The sequence below is a fragment of the Protopterus annectens genome, chromosome 6.part1 (assembly GCF_019279795.1).
Source record: "Protopterus annectens isolate FY-2018-M chromosome 6.part1, PAN1.0, whole genome shotgun sequence".
NCBI classification, from domain to species: Eukaryota; Metazoa; Chordata; order Ceratodontiformes; family Protopteridae; genus Protopterus; species Protopterus annectens.
The window spans coordinates 465,974,789-465,996,249 of NC_056738.1; the positions used below are offsets into that span (position 1 = coordinate 465,974,789).

The 21,461-nt window shown below is 37.3% G+C and overlaps 1 protein-coding gene across 1 annotated transcript in view; it reads left to right on the forward strand.

The window, feature by feature from the left end:
* Positions 1 to 21,461, forward strand: part of KLC2 (kinesin light chain 2) — a 1,052,962-nt gene that overhangs the window by 1,029,859 nt on the left and 1,642 nt on the right. The window contains exon 16 of the mRNA XM_044075888.1: positions 346 to 403. Within this exon, the coding sequence (XP_043931823.1) occupies positions 346 to 403 (58 nt within the window). The remainder of the gene's footprint in view (positions 1 to 345; positions 404 to 21,461) is intronic.

The following is a 21,461-nucleotide window of genomic DNA, read 5'->3' on the forward strand; positions in this document are numbered from 1 at the left end:
TTTGTATAGGGTTGGGATGCAGGTATCTTGTCCGTGTATTTCCTTTGTTAAAAGTTTTTTGCACCATCTATAGTAGAAGAGAACTAATGATGAATAGGTGCTTGCATATTTATATTGATTAAGATGGAGGATTTGAAGTGGACAGCATCTGGCAAATCTTTCTAAAAAGTTTCTCTCCTGGAATCTTAACAATTTTGTACCATCATTGTGACATAATGACTGTGATCCTTAGCTATACTGTCATTGTTAGTATGTATTTGGTGTTTATTGATTCTAAAGATGTTCAGATTAAATAGTGAACATGGTAATGATTCTTACAAAACTCTGTATTTATTTCTGCTTTAGGATGAAGCGTGCCAGTTCACTTAACTTCCTAAATAAAAGTATGGAAGAATCCAGCCAGGTAAGACCACACTGACTGGCAACAGGGAAAATACCTTTACTGAGTGATGTTTTTAATTGAGAACTAACAAAAAACAAGCATGACAAAGATAGCATGAAGGTTTAGAGGCAATCCACACATATGACTTTGGCAAACAGAAGTAATATTGTGTTTGCAGCTCACAGTCTGATCATGAAATGTGTATTATAATGTGACAAGAAAGCAGCATAACGATTCTGTTTTATAACCGTAGTCAAACTTGATACAGAACAGCAAGATTATGACAAGACATGTTCTCTTTGCTTACAGGAGGTTGTATCCATTTCTTCTTCAATATTTATCTCCGTAAAACCACATGCACTGACCACACTCAGCTTCCATGCCACATTTATCCCTTGTTACACACAAAATACGTCCTTTTGCTACAGCTAAAACAGACATATTTGTTTTGCTTAAAGATGCAAGTGTTGTACTTTTCAAAGAATCACCTTCATGAACCTCACTTCATTTAAATACCCAGTTTTACGGCAAAACAAATTTTATATATATATATATATATATATATATATATATATATATATATATATATATTTTTTTTTAATATTTGTATTAAACGTTCATGATGTAACTTGAATATTACATTCTAAAGCAGTTTTGTATAGGGTGCATTCAGGAGTGGTTTAATTGGGATCCCTGACCAATTGCAGAATGGCTATGATGTCAGATGGCTTAACATTGAGCAAAACTAGAAGGAACAGACTGTATTAATTTTTGTGAAAGCACAAGTAAACAAACTGGACTGTTGTTCCATAGCTGGATTTGATAATTGAAAGGCCACATAGAGTGTATGCTCCAAACCTGGCCATGAGAAAGAAGCCAAGACCTGTGTTAGTAAAGATGCAGTCATACTAGCAGAAACAGTTCTTTCTGGAAAAACTGTGTCAGAAGGGAAAAGTATTACAAATTGGAGACAGCAGAATGTGTGGAACAAGATTATTCACTGTACACCAGACAGAAGAGATGCAAATGTATCCCCACAATTAGGAAATGTTGAGAAGAAGGTGTAAGATTCAAGGTGTTGTATCCAGCTGTCTTCAGACTGTTTTTTTTTCCCTGTAGGATCAAAGACATTTTTGGATGCAGAACAGGCTAAGGAGGGAGTAAAAAAAGGTTTATCAAACAAAAAGTGAACAAACATAAGGGAAATCAGCTTATCCTTCTTCTGACAATAAAACTCATAGGGATACTGTGTCAGTGAAACCTTTTCCAGGGCTCTAAAGGAAAATGCTTAAAAGGCAGAAAAAAGCACAATAGTTGACTAGAAGAATCAGGAGTACATTGGACTTGAAACTTGAGTCTGGTTTTGAGAGATACAGATTAACAGGAAGAAGACAAGCAACACTGACATTAGTGAATAAATGTGAGACTATATGCATCAGTCATGCCCTTGGCTTAAGCTATAAACAATTGTTTTGTAAGCAAGTAGGCCTGAAAAATAAGACAAAATGATGAAAGACATGAAGATTAAGTTTCTTACATTTGCAAAGATATTAGCTTGCTTTTTGCATTAGTAAGTCTTCAGGTGGAGTCAAGAAGTCTGTAGTGGAAAACAGTTGTGCATTCTATTTTCAATGAAATTTTCACAGATTGATTGCTGATTACCTTTACATGGGAACAAGCTGTCTACAGGTACAAGCAATTAATTTTGAGCATTCTTTGCTGAGGTAAATGCAACATTTAAAGGTAGAGTGGCAAGCAGTTTAATGAAAAAGTGAAGTTTTAAATTATGGGAAGATGAATAAGAGATAGCAGCCTCCCTAGCACCCTTAATACTGCAGTGCATTTAATATAACAGTATACAATTTAGTTTTATTTAAAGATAGCCAGTGCACTTTTCTTAGAGCTAAAGTTGATGTTTTCTGAAAGCATGTAAGCTGTTCACATCTAGGAAGGGAATAGAGATAATAAAAGAACAGAAAGCAGTCATTGTAAATGGGAACACAAGCTGTAACATGCGATTTAGTATGGGTAATTGTAATTTTGGGTTAGGTAATGCCTTTGGGTGCAGCTGTCAGTTTTTGGCAATTATTCCTATCTGGAGGATTAAACGTCATTCTTTAAAGATGTACACACCGCAGCAGGATTAGCCACCTAGTGGTGTGAACCTTGGCTCTAGACAACTGTTACTGTTAAAGTGACACCTCAACCACATGTGCAGAAAAAAATGGGAAAAGGGGTTGTGGTTTGATGAATGGATTTGAAGATGCAAACAGTTTTTTTTTTATTTTAAGTTAATAGGGGATAGGTGTGTTCTGTAAATGTATTTAGATTTTTGTTTGAGGGTTGTCATTAAAACAAAAACGTCTTGAAAAATATGACATAGCTGCAAATGGAGATAAGAAACAAACTTGTAAAAGATCAGCCTGCAAAACTGTGTGCGCATGTTACACGTAAGTTGGAAATACACATTCAAAAAAAGCCGTCATGTATAATAAGTGGGAACAGTAGATTTTTGTCATAATGGGTACATTGTCCATATTATCGTGAAACGTAAATGGTGTAGACAAAAAGGAGAGAGTATTAAATTATGTTAAGAAATGCAGAGTACAAATAGCAATGCTGCAGTTGGCACATTTAGAAAGGAATGAGCATGTGAATTTGACAGCAAAAACAATTTCATGATGGATATTTAGCAGAATATCATGGGCAGGTGAAAAAGGGGAGTAATTATATTAATTGCTAGAGAGACTCCAATAGTGATGGAAGAGGAAATAAAAGATAATAAAGGTAGACTTGTGGTAGTAAGGGGCTATTGGCAAGACAGGAGGATTATGCTAACAGGTATTTAGATTCCACCAAAAACTGTTGTTCGGGAGCTTAAGAATATTTTGTGAGAAATGATCAGCATTCAGCAGGGAATATTACTTATAGGTGGTGAATAGAATTTGATTTGCAATAGTGAAGATGTATTAGAGAGGACCTAGAAGGGAAAATAGAAGAAAAGGGGGTGTATTTCTGAAGAAATTTATGAAAATATTTGGTATGGAAGATAACAGCAACTAGGGGTACAGAAAATAGGCAAGAGTGGGCTGGAATTTACTCTAGAAAACTTGCAAAGGAACCAAGATATTGGGAGCAAATAACTAGAGCAGGAAAGCTAATAGAGTGTGATGAGGCAAAGATGACGTTTTGATTGCAGGCAAGAGACTGCCTTCTCTACCAGGGACTGATATCAGAGTATAGGCAAAGAGAAAGGGATAGGGGGCTCATAAGTGAAAGACCTGCTCTGGTAGAGTTTTTAGCTGAATCTAGAACAGAAGCTGCTGTTAAAGAGGTAATTAGTAGAGCATTTAAAATACTGCTTGATGACTATAAGAGTGAATCAGAGGAGGTTAGAAAAGACTGGAGTGTGTGTGACTGGAAAAACAATTCACAAAAGAACAATGGGAGGACATACGCATGACTCCCAAGTAACAATAACAAGCAGCTAGCAAGTACGGCAGGTGCAAAGGCCAAGCCAAATCAATACCATTCAAAAAAGAAGCCAGCACCACAAAGGACAAATAACCAATAATGGTTTATTTAGTTTACAACTCAGACCGGTTTCAGCATATAGCCTTCATCAGTGATAAACCATACTGACAAATTATTGCTTTAGATATATTTTATACACAATAACTTTCTGCGATGTCATTTCCCCCAATAACAACATTCCCTACATTTTGTCATTTAGACCAGGTGCAAACAATCCTCCTAACTTTACAATCCACTTTTTTCCTGTAAAATTTAGAATGGAATGCCACCCCGTCTTAAAACATCTGTTCCCCATAATCTTATCATTCACAGTAAACGAAAACCTAGCAGAGGTGTGGGACTGACAATGTCTATACAATGCTTTAGTTATTAATTTATTACAAATGTCACTAAGATGCTCAGACATCCAACTCCATAATGACCTTGAGGTCTGCCCCACATAAAAGGCAGAACATGTGCAACTAACCATATGTACTACCCAGTCTGACCCACAGTTGGCGTAAAAGCGAATATAAAAAAACTGGCCTGTATTTTTGCTAGTGAACTGATTTGTTTTATATATATATATATATATATATATATATATATATATATATATATTGACAGAACGTACAATGTCCACACGGAAAAGATCCCACCAATCGATTTCTGTAATTGTTAATTGGTGACTGATCTGATCAATTTTTTATGTATTTTTTTTTTTTGTGAAAAGTATGAACCTAATGTTCTCCCTCTACGAAAAGAAAATTGGCACCTGTCAGGCAAAAGTTGCCCCAGCTCCTCATTAGACATAAGACTATTTCAGTGTTTGTGAATCACATCCCTTATTAGATTTACATTTCTACCGTAAGTGGTTACCATTCTAATGGTCCCTGACCCACCTTGGTTTTGTTTCGGTTTGTATTGAAATAAGTCTGGCCTAGATTGATTAGATGCCCATTCCCTTGCCCCAGACACATCCCCCTGTCTCTATCCTCTATCTAGAAGTTTACATATGAGGTCCTGTTTAAATATTTTATAATCCTCCTCAGTTGAACAAATTCTTCGAATTCTCAAAAATTGTGATTTCGGAATATTTCTGTGTGGTTGGGATGAAGACTGGACGCATACAATAAATTGTTGTATTGAGGGTATTTTCTATATACCATAGTGTGTAAAGTGTGGTCCTGTTGACGCAACACCTTAATGTCCAAATAATTAATTTCTTCCAAACTATAAGTAAGGGTAAATTCAATACCCCACTTATTCTCGTTAAGATATTTGACAAATTCTAGCAAACAGTCAATTTCACCTCGCCACACTAGCCAGCAGTCGTCCAGAAACCTCCTCCAGATGTCAATTTCTGGCAAATATATATTATGGGAATCATTGTAAATTATCTGTTCTTCGATAAATCCCATAAATAGGTCAGCATAAATGGGGACAAAAGATGCCCCCATTGCCGTACCTTGAGTTTGCCAATAACATTCTCCTTTAAAATAGAAAACATTCTTGGTCAAGACATGTTCAGCCAGGCAGATGAGTGTAGTGTGTTAAAACCTGGTGCATACAGGTTTACTTTATCCAACCAATATTGCAAAGCATGTAAACCAGCCCAGTGTGGAATGCTAGTATACAAGGAATTAATGTCCAAAGTGCACATCAACCAGTTGGGTTCCAGTTATGATTCAGTCACAATCTGCAAAAATTCAGTAGTGTCCTTAATTCTTGCTCTAATATATAGTAATAGGGGCTGTAGAGATTGTGTTAAGAATACTGATATGGGCTCAGTAAGAGACCCAATTTTTATTTTTATTTATTTATTTTACATTTGTTGACCGGGCTAGTCTAGCTGGATATATATCCATTTTCAGTAGAGGCCCGGGGAGAAAAGCTCCAATCAGATATACAAAAGTATAAAAAGTATAAAAAAAATATTGTTACATGGTAAATATAGGATTAATAAACCAAATAAGACAAGTAGTTATTACATTTCAGAGATCAAAGCACTTAAGAAAAGTAACAGTGAACATAATATTGCTTAAGAAAGCTAAAACAGATATAATACAGTAAGTGTTATGTACAATAGTTCACATCAGGTTGAAGGATTTAAGCAATAAGTTGAGTAGAGTTTAAATAGTGTCAGTCTTAATTACAAGACTAAGTATTTAAATGTTTGGAAGTTTGGTTAGAAGAGGAAGAAACAGGGGTGAAGATGGTTGTTAGTCAGGGTTACTACAAGGGCATAGCCAGTGCATTTGGAAGTGTTTTTTAAGTTTTTGTTTAAAGAGTGGCAAGGATGTAATTAGTGTTAGTTCATTGGGTAACAGGTTCCAGTTTTTTTCCTGCTGTGTTAGTAAACAGAGAGTCACCAGCTCTATTATTAGACTTTGTTAAGCTAGCAAGGAGTTTGCTAGAAGAACGTAAGGAGTTCAGATTATTATATGGGATTAAGAGTTTTGAGAGTATAGGGGTATTATTGGGTTGGTGAAATAATTTGGGGGCAATTGTGAGTTGGGGGATTATCAGATGGTTTTGGAATTCCAGCCAGTCTAGTTGCCTAAGATTAGAGCAGTGGTGAGTTCTGAAGGGATTGCCAGTAGCGAATCTGGCAATATTATTGTAGGAAGTTGCTAATTTGTTGAGGTTAGTTTTCTTAAGGTTGGTAAATATAGGTGAGGCATACAGAAGGGTTGAGATTAGATGGGAGTGATCGATCTTGGCTCTGGCTGTTGAGGTTAAAAAAGGTTTTATTCTATATAAGGATCCTATTTTTCTATTGACTATTTTAATGGTGTTTATATGGTGATCAAATGAGAGATTATTATCAATGGTTATTCCTAAAAGTTTGGTGGTAGAGTCAGGGAAAATGACAGTGCCATTATTTGAAGAGATTGAGAAGTCTGAGGGGGTGGACCTAGTAGTGGGTGTAAAGAGAAGGAGTTTTTTTTTTTGGCATTAAGAAAGAGGCAACGTTTGGTAAACCATGTTTCTACAGTGTTGAAAACATTTTGAGTAAGAGAATATAGTTCAGTTGGAGAGGTTGCTGAGCATATTAGTGTGGAGTCATCTGCATATTGAATAGAGGTGGCTTGAGGAATTGCTACATGGAGATCATTAATAAATAAAGAGAAAAGAAGTGGTCCAAGAATGGAGCCCTGAGGGACCCCAATGGTGACAGGTAAAAAGGAAGACATTTGATTTTCCCAGAGAACTGCCTGTTGCCTATTGCTGAGGTATTATCTAAACCATTTAACAGCCAGAGAATCAAAGGAAAGAGATTCAAGAATATTGATTAGGATCAAGAATTAGATATTCCTAACACAATAGGTCTTCCAGGTGGGGTGATTCAAATTTTTATGAATTTTTGGCAGAAGATGTAAATATTGTCTGCCAGGCTCCTTCACCATAAGATGTCTGACTGTTTCACTGATAATACTCTCCTCTACTGCATTCATTCAACTCCCAAGTAAGCAACAAAGTCCAAAACATTTAGGATCTTTGCTTGGAAGGGTTTGATTGGCCATTTTTATACCCCAAGCAGACTTCAAAGAATTTTTCATTAGGTAGTTAGCAAATGTTAAAGGTATGATGGAGAAGAAAGACCTAACTGCAAACATATGTGGAGGGAGTGTAGTGAGTTGACAGATTTAAAAAAAATCTGTACAGAGTACTCTGTCAGAATTGTTGGGTGAGCAAATTGCTGTAACTAAGGAAATTATTCTTTTGAGGTGGGACACGGGATCTGAATTGCCTGGACATAGTAAGGGCTTAATGTTTAATTATATTGGCTGCCAATAAAGCAATTACAAGAAAATGAACTTCAAAGTCTAAAGCAACTGCATTCAAATTATTGAATATTATTAAAAAGATGAATTGGAAGAGGGTTCTTAGAAAAGGGAAGGAGCAAATTACGTAGAAATGGAAATTGTGAAAAAATACATGCAGAATAATGTTCAGGAGGATAAGGAGTGAGGTTTAAGAGAAGCCAAAAATTCAGCAATTTATGTAATGTTGAACTGATGGCAGTTAGAGAGTAGATGTGTGATGTATAATGTATGTAAATGGAAAACATGTTAATGTGGTTTGTTTTTTTCTGTTAATGTATGTTTGCCAGTGCCATAAATTATAATTTAATAAAGGTGTTTAAAAAATTAAAGTGGGAGGGTTCTTCTTCAACAAGCTGTGTTTGAACAGAAGAACCAGGCTGGACATCTTTGCCCTTTATTTGGTTTATGTTTAGAGCTACTGACAAACAAAATAAGGGACTCAAGAAAAGTTAGCTTTATTTGCAGATGATATTTTGTGATAAACCTAGAAAAGGACATTTCAGTGTTGTCAAACATTTTGAGGCATTTCAAGTCTTTTCAGGATATAAAATTAATTTAGATAACACAAGGCTATAGTGGTAAACTATGTATCCATACGTGAATTGGTTCATTGATATCCGTATTTATGTACCATGATAAGATGAAGTATTTATGTTGTATGGGTTAAAAAGGATTCTGTTATGGCAGCTAAGAATATGTGGGAAGAGACTAAAAAGCTAGCACAACAGTTGACAAACTGGAAGCTCTTGATTAAGGATATGTATAGTAAGATACAAGCAGTGAAAATGTTTGTCCCATTAGTTTTATATACAGGTCCTGCATATTTTATCAACCAGTAGAGAAGTTGTGGATATTAATAAAGAGTTAAAGGAATTTATCTTGAAGGGAAAGAGGGCACGAGTTAAGTGAGTTAAGCTGATTATCCCCATAGACCAAGGAGGTTTAGGAGTACCTCGTTTGAGCAGATACTATAGTGCTAAGCATTTAAGGCTCGTATACAAACACATTTTGTAAAGGAAAAATGGGAGGACCTATGTATAGCTCCCAAGTGTGTAACAAAGTCCAGAAGGTTTGGGATTGTTTGGAAGAGTTTGCACAGGTACTTTTTATTTCCAAGTAGACTTCAGAGAAATTTTCTTCAAATAGATCACAAACACTGGAGTTATTATGGGAAAGAAAAAGGCAATTGGGCATGTTTATTTGTGGGGTGTGGGTAGAAAGCTGGCAGACTTTTAAAATTCTCTGCAGAGTATTTTTTTCAGATATTCTGGGTGAGGAAATTGTAAGTTAGGAAATTATTATTTCAAGCTTGGACATAGGATTTGAATTGCCTAGATATAATAAGTCTTTGCTATGTTTATTGCTATTGACTGTGGAAAAAAGCAATTAGTGGAAAATAACCAACTGTAATTAAGTACTGAATGTTATAAAGGAGATAAAATAACTGATATGGGTTCTTTAGAAAAAGGAAGGAAACATTTTATAAAATGAAATGGAATTTATTGGACTACTCCACTGCCAATCATGAGCAGACAGGTAATCTGCTATGGCCACCCCTAATTGGGAAAAGCCAAAAGAAGAAGAAGTAGATGCAGAATAATGTTTAGGAGCAGGAGTGAGGTTTAAGGAAAAGTAGGAAATGAGCAGTTTATGATTGTTTGAGTGAATGATAATTGTTAAAAAGAAAACATATATACTTCATGAAAATAGAGATAAAAATGTCACTGTGTTTTTCATTTTAATGTGTCTTTTATAAAATCTGATTTAATACATATCTGTTATGTTCATTTGTTTTTTAGTATACGTCAACAGTGTACAAGGTTGCCTTTAATGCATATTCACAAAACCCACTTGCACCTTCAAACATCCACATATTGATAAATATATTGACTTTGAGAATGTGCAACCTGGGGGATAAGGTGAAACTTTCTTCTTATCCTAACAGTTCTGTCATCTCACTGAACTAAATGCATACAGCTTTACTAAACATGAACTGATTAAAACACTGTGATTTATTCACAGTTTAATAAAAGTCTGTACTATAATCATCATGTATTCCATTTCTCAAACTGAAATAGGTTCTCTTGGATCTGTAGATGGAAACATGGATTTTCATTTTAGAAAAAATGATTCATCCAAAATTGTAGCATTTCTGTTTGAATTGTCCAAGGTTTTCAGAGTTTTTGTCCCATTCAACGTCTGATCACCTGTATTTGTATGCTTTTCCTTCCAAAATGTATTTTATTTACTTGTGTGTTTTGAAACTGCTTACTTTACCTTTCTAATACTTCATTGATGCTTTGATCTGTTTATTTATTTATTTGCATCGTTAACTGTATAAGTATCCAGCTGGGAGGTTCTGTTTTTGGTAATGTTCCATGGAGAATGATCTCCAGACATCATGCAGTACAAAAAAGTTGCACACAAAAAGATGTACATGCAGCATCTTTGGATTTGTAATAGATAAATATGGGAAGACAGTTGCAAATTTGCACTTAATAGCTGCTGAACATTACAAGATTATGATAAGCAAGCAGTAATACCTGACAGAGTTGGGAGTTATCCAGGAAATAATGTCTGCCCTGTTGTGCTGTGAGGCTTGATGCCTTAGGCTTAGAGCCCAACTACCCCTTCTTGGGAATTATTTCTCTGATAACGCTCACCCTAGAGAGCGTTTTTGCACTTAGAGAATGGGCTGTGAGTTGCATTGTTTCACATTTGTTTTTTTAATTACTGTATACTTTTTTAAATTTTAGACATAAAATAGTTTCTCCATCTAATGTTTCAGACTTGGTGTAGCATATGTACTTGTATTATTTTACACCCAGAATATGTCATGTAAATATCGTGCGCCCACACACACACACACACACACACACACACACACACACACACACACACACACACACACACAGCAGTTATACCCACTTTGTTGACAAAATACACCTCAGATGTCTCATTGTGATCAAATGAATGAAGGAAAACAAAATCATAAAACATAAGGCATTTTAACCCCCCCCCCACGTCTCTTAATTGTCTCAGATTTTGCATAATGTCCCTGATTATGCTCTGTCCTTCACACAGTGTTTGAATTTTCTGGTAAATCGCTAAGGATTACAGTCAGTCAGTAATTCCAGACATTAATTTCATACTTCTTCTTGGTACAATGCATCGTGATGGAAAGGTGTCTTGCTATTGAAGTTTAAGAGATATGCACCGTCTCTCTCGTTCACAAATATTCTCATCCTCTCTCTCAGACGTGTACACACTTGGAATTGCCTTATTTATTTTTTTCCACATTTCTAAAAGCAAGCTACACCTAGTGAGGGAAAAGTCAAACAGCAGACTGTTGTAACTGCTACTGAAGTAAGTTTTTCTAGCTGATTTTTTTCATTTTTCTTTTATTTTTTAATTTCACACTTGCTTAACAACAAAGCCATGTTTAGCAAGCATTAAAAAATGGCTTCCATTTGCTTTTTTGTAGTGCTGTATGGATGTGAGTTTAGAAATGTATCTGTAGACCTGTTTGAGCCTTTTTTGCAACAGAGAGATGATCTCATTCAGAAGGTGAGAAGTTGAAAGGTAGAAAAAGTGAGGAGAGAAGGAATGAATCAGCTGTAATAGCCCTCACTGATTTCTAAAGCAAATGGGCTGGCTTTTGTGCTGCATACTAGATTTTGTTTTGTTTTTACATACCAAGCTAGTCTTAGTAAATTAAATCCCTTCAGCCTCCGTCTAATTTAACACTTCTGCAGCATGCACCTATTTCCATTTCACTCCTTGTCATAATCCATAACTTAATTGACATTTCCCTTTGCAGTCATCTGTCACTTATGTGTATATGTTTTATACCACAATGGCACATTCTGTTTTAACTATAAATAATAGTTTAGATTTCATTTTACTAATCAGCTATGATCTACTGTTTATGTACCGCTCTCAAATGCCCATCTAAATATACTTGCAAATTAGCCTACCTAGTCGGGATTTCTTGTATTGTAAATTAATGTAGCTTAGCACTTCTGTGTTTTCTATTTATGTATTTATTTTGCATTATAAACAGCTATAGCTTTTCATGTTTGTTATGATTATTGCTTCAGTCTGTTAGTAAGTCACCCCAAGTTGAATTTGAAGGGGACCACTGAGATCTGCTTCTACCCTACTTCATAAATAAAAATAAAACAAAACATTTTTGTTGTATTGTAAGAGATTAGCAAGAACTAAGAGTTAGTTTTTTTTGCAAGAAATGTAGTCTCTGACTTTCTTTGGGAGTTGTATCAAGTAATGATTAACTTGGGTTCAAGGGGAAAACAGCTGGGAACTTAACTGGAATTGGGTTGGCAATGGATGACTTGGGGTAAAACAACATTGGTTTTGTTTTTTATGCATTTACATGTAGAACCATAGTAGCAGAAATAGTTTAGAAATTACAAGATTCAAGGAAGTATAGGCCAGATTAGTTGTGCAGTTGTCTGCTTAATGGATTTATTTTGGTCCTGCATTAATGGTTGAAAATGTTGTGTATGTAAGTTATGAATGTTAGAGTGGACACTATAATGAACCCTGTTATACACCTCAATTTACAGGCAAGAGGAAAAAAATGTTCCATTCAACTTGACATCCTTTCATTCAGCTAAGTAGTCCTAGAACTACTTTTTATACTAAATGTGAAACCAGTGCTGTCAAGGAATTCCCTTAAGTCTTTGAAGATGTGTGTTGAAGGCATTGGGGAAATGAAAAAAATAATGTGGTAGCCACATTACAGGGATCTGTGTGACTTTGGGTAAAGTGTGCCAGATCCTAGATAGCAGTGTCTGACCTACACTTGGCTTGAACCTGTGTTAAGTATTTGAAGTCATTCTATAAATAGTTAAGCCATAAAGAAGTTCCTTATGCATACAGCTTTCTGCAGTTTTGGAAAGGAGAGAAAACTCCAAAGGAGTGGCAGCTATTGTGTAGGGGTACAGTAAATACTTTTTGCCATGAAGTTGGGATTCCAACATGTATTGTGGTTCTGTTGATAAGTGTAGTGACCAGTCAAAGTAATGCCTGATAAAGTGACCATTACAGGGAAAAAAAGTTCACCCAGGGTTGTGTGGCATTGGGCCTTCTCACACCTGGATGTTCTGTTATTTCCATGGTAATGCCCATCTTGGATGGCATTATTAGGTTTATTTTTATTTATTTGCTCACTGGATAAATAGTACGTTTTCTTCAACAATGCAGGCACAGAGAGCAGCAACAGCAAATATTACAAACAGGTATAGGCATGCTTAGTGCTAATGCAGTACATAGTATGCAATAATAGTTACAAATCTAGCAATGTAGTTTTATTTATTTTTACTTATTGGCATTTGTTTGCCAGAAAAAGACTGTGTCACAAGAGCCCCTTTTCAGTGGAGGCCCGGGGTGAGACGCTCCACTTTACACACTAAGTTATATCTTGTCAAGGTACATAATCCGTTATTAACAGTTTTGTAGATAAAAGAAAAAGAAGTGTATTACTTTGAGAAGAATAAAAAAGATAAAATACAATTTACAATTTTAGTTTGAGGCATAATATTTACAATTTTTGCTAGGTATTGTGAACAGTGTTTGTAAAGTATTGCTTATTGTTTATAGCTATAGAGCAAGGAGAGGACGAGGGGTTAAGAGAGGCTTGAGCAAGGGCAGGTTAGTGAGGATAGTAAGTTGTAGTGGTGATAAGGAATGATGCATTTCAGCAATGGTGTGGAGCACATGTTTGACAGTAAATTTCAGTGGAATATTTAGTGGTGTGGTCAAATATTGCTGTGATGATTTTAATATGAAATACTATCAATCAGAATCTCTCAAATATGTGGTTTTGAAAATGGCAACTTTTTTGTTTGTTTTGTTTTTTAATAAATAATTTTGCAGTTTGTGTAGAATGCTTGAATATTGCGTAGAACACATTCTCCATGCCTCTGCATTAACATGCATATCATATGGTATGGAACTGCTTATGAAAAACTGGAAAGAAAAATGTCAATCATAATAACAAAATGCGTATAGTAAATAGGACAGTGAGTATACTTATTTTCATAAGGCAGTAATCTTTATAAGTTTTATTTTCATTTTCACTTACCTTTTTTTCTTGTCATTCTTAGCTGCTATCTTCATTTTGTTTTAATTGCTGAGCACATTTTTAAAGCTGCTTTGCTGTGATGAGATGTAAAAATTAATATTTACATCATATGCAGATATGACATTTTGAAGTTCAGAATTTGTAAGGTTTGACTCTTTTGTTGAAATAATATTTTCATTAGTGTTGTCATACCCTTTTTAATGATGTATTCTGAGAGATCTGAGTGAGTGAATGTGTTTGTTTTAATTGCTTAGTGCAAGGGTAAATCTTCAGTTTCTAAAATGGACTGCAGAGTGACTACTTTGTGTTAATATGGGGGTTATCTAATCACATGCTGCATTTAAGGAAACTTTTGTTAAGAATATTAAATAGATTTTTTCTGTTCAGTATATTTGTACATTTACTATAAATATCAGATTAGAATTGTTTGCTAAGATGTAGCTTTAGATTTCTGCTTAAGTATTAATATTTTCTTGTGGAACACTGTACATAATGGCTAAGAAGTCTTGAGTAGAGTTGTATTGCTAAATGTGGAAATGCAAAAATTTCTTTGGAGAATGGTTATAAGTCTGACAAGTATACAGAATCATCAAGTGCAGGTCACAAAAGCACCTCAAAGGGCTAATTTGAAAATTTTCTTTTTTTTTACTTTACAGTTTTAGGGCATAGTGGGTGTTTACTGCTAAGTTTGTGTGTATGTATATATATATATATATATATATATATATATATATATCTTTCTTTACATTCTGAAATGGTTGCAGTTATGTTTTTTGTGAAAGCAGTAATTAAAGATCCGATGATGTCCATTTTCATCTGATCCAACTGTTGGGAACTCTGATCCACTGTCAGCACCTTTAAACCTTCAGATCCAGGGCTCTGACTCCTTCCCTACCCATAAATCCCTTTCCTTCATCAAAGTATCCCAGATCTCATTTGCGTCCTGAACCAAATTTTCATAAAGGCTCTGATCTCTGCTTTACTATAAGTTTTTAAAAGATATTTTTCTGAATCTAATTTTTCTTATCACTTTAACTGGTTCTTTGCATATTTCCTTCCTTACCCATTGTCTTTTTGGCAACTTCAGATATTTAATTATTTAAATTTACTTATTCACATATTTATGGTTTCATAGCATTGGATAGTTGTTAGTTTTAGCCTTTTAGAATTTAAAGTTTTCCATTAGAATTAGTTATAGGCGCTTCCATTTGTTTCTTTCTTTGATAGTTAAAGTGATACTGTTTAAATATTAGTGTGTGTGTGTGTGTGTGTGTGTGTGTGTGTGTGTGTGTGTGTGTGTGTGTGTGTGTGTGTGTGTGTGTGTGTGTGTGTGTGTGTGTGTGTGTGTGTGTGTGTGTGTGTGTGTGTGTGTGTGTGTGCTCTTTTGTGACATTTTGTTACCCAGCTACCCTACAGTATAGCTGATAAAAGCTTAAAACATTTTTCAGTATGTGGCCACAAAATTCCTCCAGAAGACCCCCATTCCCTTTGTGTCTACAGCTTAGAAGCAGCACATTTGGACACAGACTATAAAGCTTGTGCTTTTTTTTGGCCACAAAACCCTTCAAAGTAGAAGGGACAAGTTTGTTTTAAAGGGTCTTCTTCCAGCACAAGTTTCCTTGAGTAAAACAGTGACATCTCCTCCTCTCTCAAAATCTAAAAAGAAGGAAAAAGGTCTCTGTAAGCTGAATGAGTCTGTTTTGGAGAGCAAGACTCCAAAGAAGGGGCTCAAGAAAGCCAAAAAACTGTCTCCTGACCCAACAGATTCTGTGGATCTGGTGCCAAAAATACCAACATTTTTGGATTCTGTCTAGACAGATCCATTGTCCTTCTCCCTCGCTATTTTCCCCAGAGTCAGTTAGGCTTTTACTCCATTCACCAATACTCCAACATCAGCCCACGGCTTCCTCAATTGCCTTTTCCTCCAGGTCTGCCTATTCTTTGAGGAGCGTTACCGAAGCTAATGTTGACAGAGTTGGCTCCATCCCTGCATGTCGGATCAGGAACAGTGCCAGTGAACCCACCACCAATGATTCCATTGCAGGTCCAATCTTCAGAACCGAAGTCCTCTGATACAAATATCCCTGAAACACCTCTGTCAATGATAGTGCCTTTCACTTCATCCCAACTATTCCCCGGTCTCTCTCAACTCCAACATTATTTTAGGATGGGAGTCAGAGCAGAAGCATTGGGGCTGGTGCCTGAGGGGAAGGGTCCACTCCAAAACTTTCAGATCCATCCCTCCCCCACAGAATCTTGGCTCTTGACACCTCTGGTCTGATGTCTGCATCAGAGCCAGGCAGGTTGGAGCTTTTGGAGCTCTCTTTGTTCCCCCCATTAGAGAGAGCTCCTTGACTCTGATTTTCACTTTGGCTTATGAGGCTTTCAAGCAGGTTCTTGCCAAGCCAAGAAAGGAGATAGCTCCATCTTTTTTGGATCTGTGCCAGTCTTCTCTGTATACTGCTTCGGACTTTACTCCTTCATGTGGACAGGGAAGGCCAGTTGCCAAAAGCCTCTGAGAAGTTCTGTCACTGATTTCCAGTCTGATTTGAACCCATTGCCAGTAGTTCCCCAACGACAGGTCCATAGGAAACAGACTTGCAAACGGAAGCACTTAGATTCATCTCCTGAATCTGTCATGGAAGATACAGATTTGGATGCAGGTGAGGGTTTTCCTAGATTCCCCTTTGGAGATGTCTCCTTTTGTGAAATCCTAGAATGGATGAAGCAGAAAAGGGGGATGGTCCACCTATATAACTTCCCCAGAAGAATCCGTGTTACTGGAAGCTTTTGGAGCTGGCTTTTCTACTGCCTAGGTGGTTCCTCCCCCTCCCATGCTGTCATTGAGTTGGTGTCTCAGAGGGCCTGGAAAGAGCCTGATACAGCAGAGCCAATTCCCAAGAAACTGGACAAGATTTTGGTAGCACCAAAGGATAGCGCGTACTGGAGTAAAGCCCCCCCCCCCCCATAGATGCCATGGTTGTAAAGGCAGCCACAAAGAAAGAGCTCTCCAAAGAGATTACATCTGTCCACCCTCCCCCCCAACAGGGAATTTAGGGCTTTGAACAGATTTGACAAACAGACTTGCACTTCAGCGACCTTTTCTTTGAGAGGGATGAACTGTCTTGCTCATATTCACTTTTCCAGAGAACTGACCAAGGAGATCAGCAGTTCTCTTTCAGGTAATTTGCTGGCAGATATCCAGAAGAATGTGGAATCCCAGCTAAATTAAATTCCCTCTCTAACATTTCTGTGCATCTGCTTTCCAGTGCAGCTGATGGAATTGCTAGAGCAGCAGGTACTGGTATAACTGTACAATTCCTTGCCTGGATGCGGTTGTGGGATTTTGTGGAAGGCTTTAAGATGTCCTTCCTTAATAGCCCCTTTTAATGGTTCCAGTTTGTTTGGACGTAAGGTTAAGGAGACACTCGCCAGAAGGGAACAGGCCAGAAAGACCCTGTCTGCAGTGGGAATCCACTTCTCTACTCCTCAAAGGACATGTTCTAGGAATGAATGAGGAGGAAAGATGTGGTTCAGAAAAATTTAACCAAGGCAGTTCCTCAGACAACAGACACACCCACCGTGTCAGGGGAGGGAGTAAGGGAGTAATTTTAATGGATGTCCTAGGGGCAGAGGTGGTCCAAAAAACAAGGATTCCTCAGACAAACCCCCACCCCACCCTACCCCCATAGAGGCGGGGTAATTGTAATGGATGTCTTAGAAGAACAGTCCACAAAAAACAAGGATTTCATGGTCCCCTTTCTGAGAAATCCATTCAGCATTCTTGAAGGGTTGCCTGACTGACGCACTATGGAGACAGTTGTGGGGGGTGCTTATCTCTGCAGCTTTAAACCTTGTCAGGCTATCACTTCAGACTCTTGGATGTTGACGATAATAACCAGAGGATACATCATTCCATGTCTCTTTCCTTTTGAGATAAAAGCAAGCATTCCCTTAGTGCACCCCAACAAATGGAATCTGCAATAGCAGATGTCAAAAAACTGTTGGAAAAAAAGGCCATCCAGCAGGTCTCACCAGACTAGATAGGATCTGGAGTCTACTCCAGGTTCTTTTTAGTTCCAAAAAAAAAAAAAAAAACGGGTGACCTAAGACCTGTTTTGGATTCAAAGTTTTCCAATAGTCTCCTTATTGATAACATGGTGTCTAAAAAGCTGACTTTGCTGCAGAGTGAAGTAATGGATGCATTGAATACCAAGACAAAAGTTACATTTTGTGATGAGGATAGCATGGCAAGTGCAGTAAGCATTGCCTTCCTACTTAGGAACTGCTTTTTTCAGACCACTTTGATATTAAAATTCCAAGGAGAGAGAGATTCTGGGGACAGGACCTTCAATAAGTCTATTTTTGGAAAGCTGTAAACTCCCAATGAGAGTACAGTATGACCAGATATATTTAACTCCATACTGAAGCAGTGTCTTCTAAACAGAAGCAAAACAGATTCATTGGGTCTTGAATCTTTAATGCAGCACTTGCTGAATGTTTGATCTTAATCATGATGAGAGTACAACTGTTAGTAAATTTTCTTAGATTATGGTAGATGGTTTCAACTCCTTTCATGCTTCCCTACAGCAGACCATCAACCGCCACCAGCCCCTTGTGTATCTCACACCAGGTCTGCTTGTCCCATCCTGACCTCCTCTTAGGTAAAAAAACAACCTATATCCAGGGTCAGTGAGTAGATCAAGGGCACTGGTGAAGCATCATATTGCTGTTGAGGTGTGTGCCCTAACCCATCTACCCCATGGTAGCCTTCTGAGCTCGGCAATGGCTGCCTTTAGGAGATGCATGCATATTTCTGTACATGCACAACCTCCAGACCAAGCAGAACACTGCTTGCAGTGCAGGGCTCACCAGGCTTGTAATGCTTCAATTGCAGTGAGCCTATGCTACCTGTTTTCCCTGAGAATGGGAAAACTGGTAACAGACACTTTTTCCAGCATTTCCCTGCCTGGTCCTACTTTACTTGAATACAGGTCATCTGGAATACAGTCAGGGTTTTATCCCTCTGCGCTATGGAGCTGGGTTCTATCATTACACATCTTGTTGTTTTAGGATTTTAGCATTTGTCCTTGATCTGATTTTATGCAGCCATCTAATTCCTTTTCTTCATCTCTTATACTGCTAATCTGAACATCAAGAATGTTTTCTCTTCTTGAGCCTCCACAGTCCTTTCTGTCAGTTTTCTTAGGTTTTCATAGGCATATCATTATTATTTTTTTATTAACAGTGATAAGACAAGTATGTGCAGTAAGGTAAGTTTGCCCTGCAGATTTGATTGATTGATTTATTTATTTATTTATTTATATTTGTTGACCGGGAGTGTCCGACTGGACATAGGTCCATTTTCAGCGGAGGCCCGGGGAGAAAAGCTCCACAGTTAAAATAAACAGACAGTAGTTACATTGGATTACATAGCGATTAACAATTTACATAGCAATTTCTTACAACATATTTACAGATGAACATAGTACATCAGTAGACAACTAGAATCTTTATCTGTGAAGTACATAACAGACATTAACAAATGTTAAAATAAGAAGTTCCTGCTGTATAAGTACTAGGCTTATGAGCATCTGAGCTTGCTATAATCAAGGTAGTTAGCAGAGTGGAAAGAAAGGTAGTGGTTGGATGGGGTGGGTGATATTAGAGTGGGAGTGGCAAGGGCATAGCCAGCATGTTTTTAGGTGCGCTTTTAGTAAAGTTTTGAAGTGGGTGCATGATGGTACGGAGGTAATTGTGGGTGGGAGGGAGTTCCATAATTTGGCTATGGTGCAAGAGAATAGTGCTTCACCAGCAGAGTTATTGGCTTTAGTGATCTGCAAGTGATTTTTGTTGCTGGATCTTAGTGGTCTGGTGGTGCGATAGGGTTGGAGTAGATTCTGGAGGGATGGGACATTTAGTGGATGGTTTACTACTTTGTGGGCGAGTAAGAGTTGATACCATTGAAGGAGGTGAGGGAGTTCAAGCCAGTTCAAGCCAGCCCAGTTCAGCAAGTGAGAGACAGTGGTGACTACGGTAGGATGTCCCTGTGGCGAATTTGGCAATTTTGTTGTAGCAAGTCTCTAGCTTGTTTAGATCGCATTGCCTTAGGTTGGTATATATTGGAGAGGCATATAAAGTAGGGTGGAGATAAGGTGGGAATTTGCTATTGAAATCTTTGCTGCTTTGGTGAGAAGATGCTTATTTCTGTATAACGCTCCTAGTTTTTTGTGGACTTTTTTTATGGTCATGGATATGTGAATGTCAAATTTTAGTTTATTGTCTATTTCCACTCCTAGCAATTTGGTGTGTTCAGTTGGGTATATAGTGGTGTTGTCTTTTGCTGTGATGTTAAAGTGAGAGTTGTTTTGAGTATGTTTGGTGGTTTGGAAGATGAGTAGTTTAGTTTTGTTTGGGTTGAGTATTAATTGGGCATCGGATAACCAAGTTTCAACAGAGGAAAAGGCTTCCTGTGTGACTTTTTGCAGTTTGGGTAGGGACTGGGCTGAGCAGATGATGGTCGAGTCATCTGCGTATTGTATGAGTGTGCCATGTGTAGTGGCAGAGGCTAGATTATTTGTGAAAACAGAGAAGAATAGGGGTCCAAGGATGGATCCTTGGGGAACCCCTATGGAGACAGGTAGTTGGGGAGATATGTCATTCTGCCATACAACGGATTGTTGGCGGTCAGACAGGTAACTCTGAAACCAGTTGGTGACTGATTGTGAGAAGGATAGGTTATTGAGGACAGAGATAAGTTGTTTGTGTGGGACCATGTCAAATGCTTTAGATAGGTCTAGGAAAGTAGCAGAGGAGAGATAGCCATTGTTTTTATGCTGATGCTTACTGGGCTAATATGCTTATATGGTATGTAGCATAGATTACTTGAATACTGCCACATTCTACCATGTTACTGATTCCTAACTGTTGCTAGAATTTCTTTGCACCCTGTTGCTTGTTCCTTAACACTTTGTGTATCCTGAAGTGTGTATATGTTTCAAGTGTCATCTGAAAATGAGCTTTGTTCACTGAGGGAAATTCTGTGAGCCAGTGCATAGTAAGTATACAGCTGAGTGTTTCATTTCAAAGCTTTCGGCTAATATGTCAAGAAACATTTGAGAAAGTTGATACTACATTAGTTATATGAGAAGATTTATTATGACTGTTTAAGGGTTGAATGCTGAATTTGAGATTACCTATAATGGAATCGGCTGCACCTTCTGAACTCTCAAAACTCCATAGCACCAGACTGGAATGAAATACATGTGCAATTTTTATCATAACAGCTAGTTCTAGTTGCTTTTTGTAGGATTCATCCAGTATCTTTGTTTGTCTTTATTGCATTTTTGTAAGCTAAGAATCTTGTGTTGGGGCATTAGAATCAATTAAATGGGAAGCAAAAAGTTGATTACTATAGATCTGTGACAGGAATAACACATTTATTAGCGGAATTCAGAGCAGATCTGAAAGCTGGCTATGCCAGTCTACTGGTTTGCAATAATTGCTTATTATACTTCTCTAACAGTCCAAATTAGTGTCAAGCAGAGGCTACCAGAAGGTTTGCCAGAATGGAAAGGGTAGAGGGCATTTCCATTCCATTGTAAAAAGTTCATAACCATTTAAAAATGTA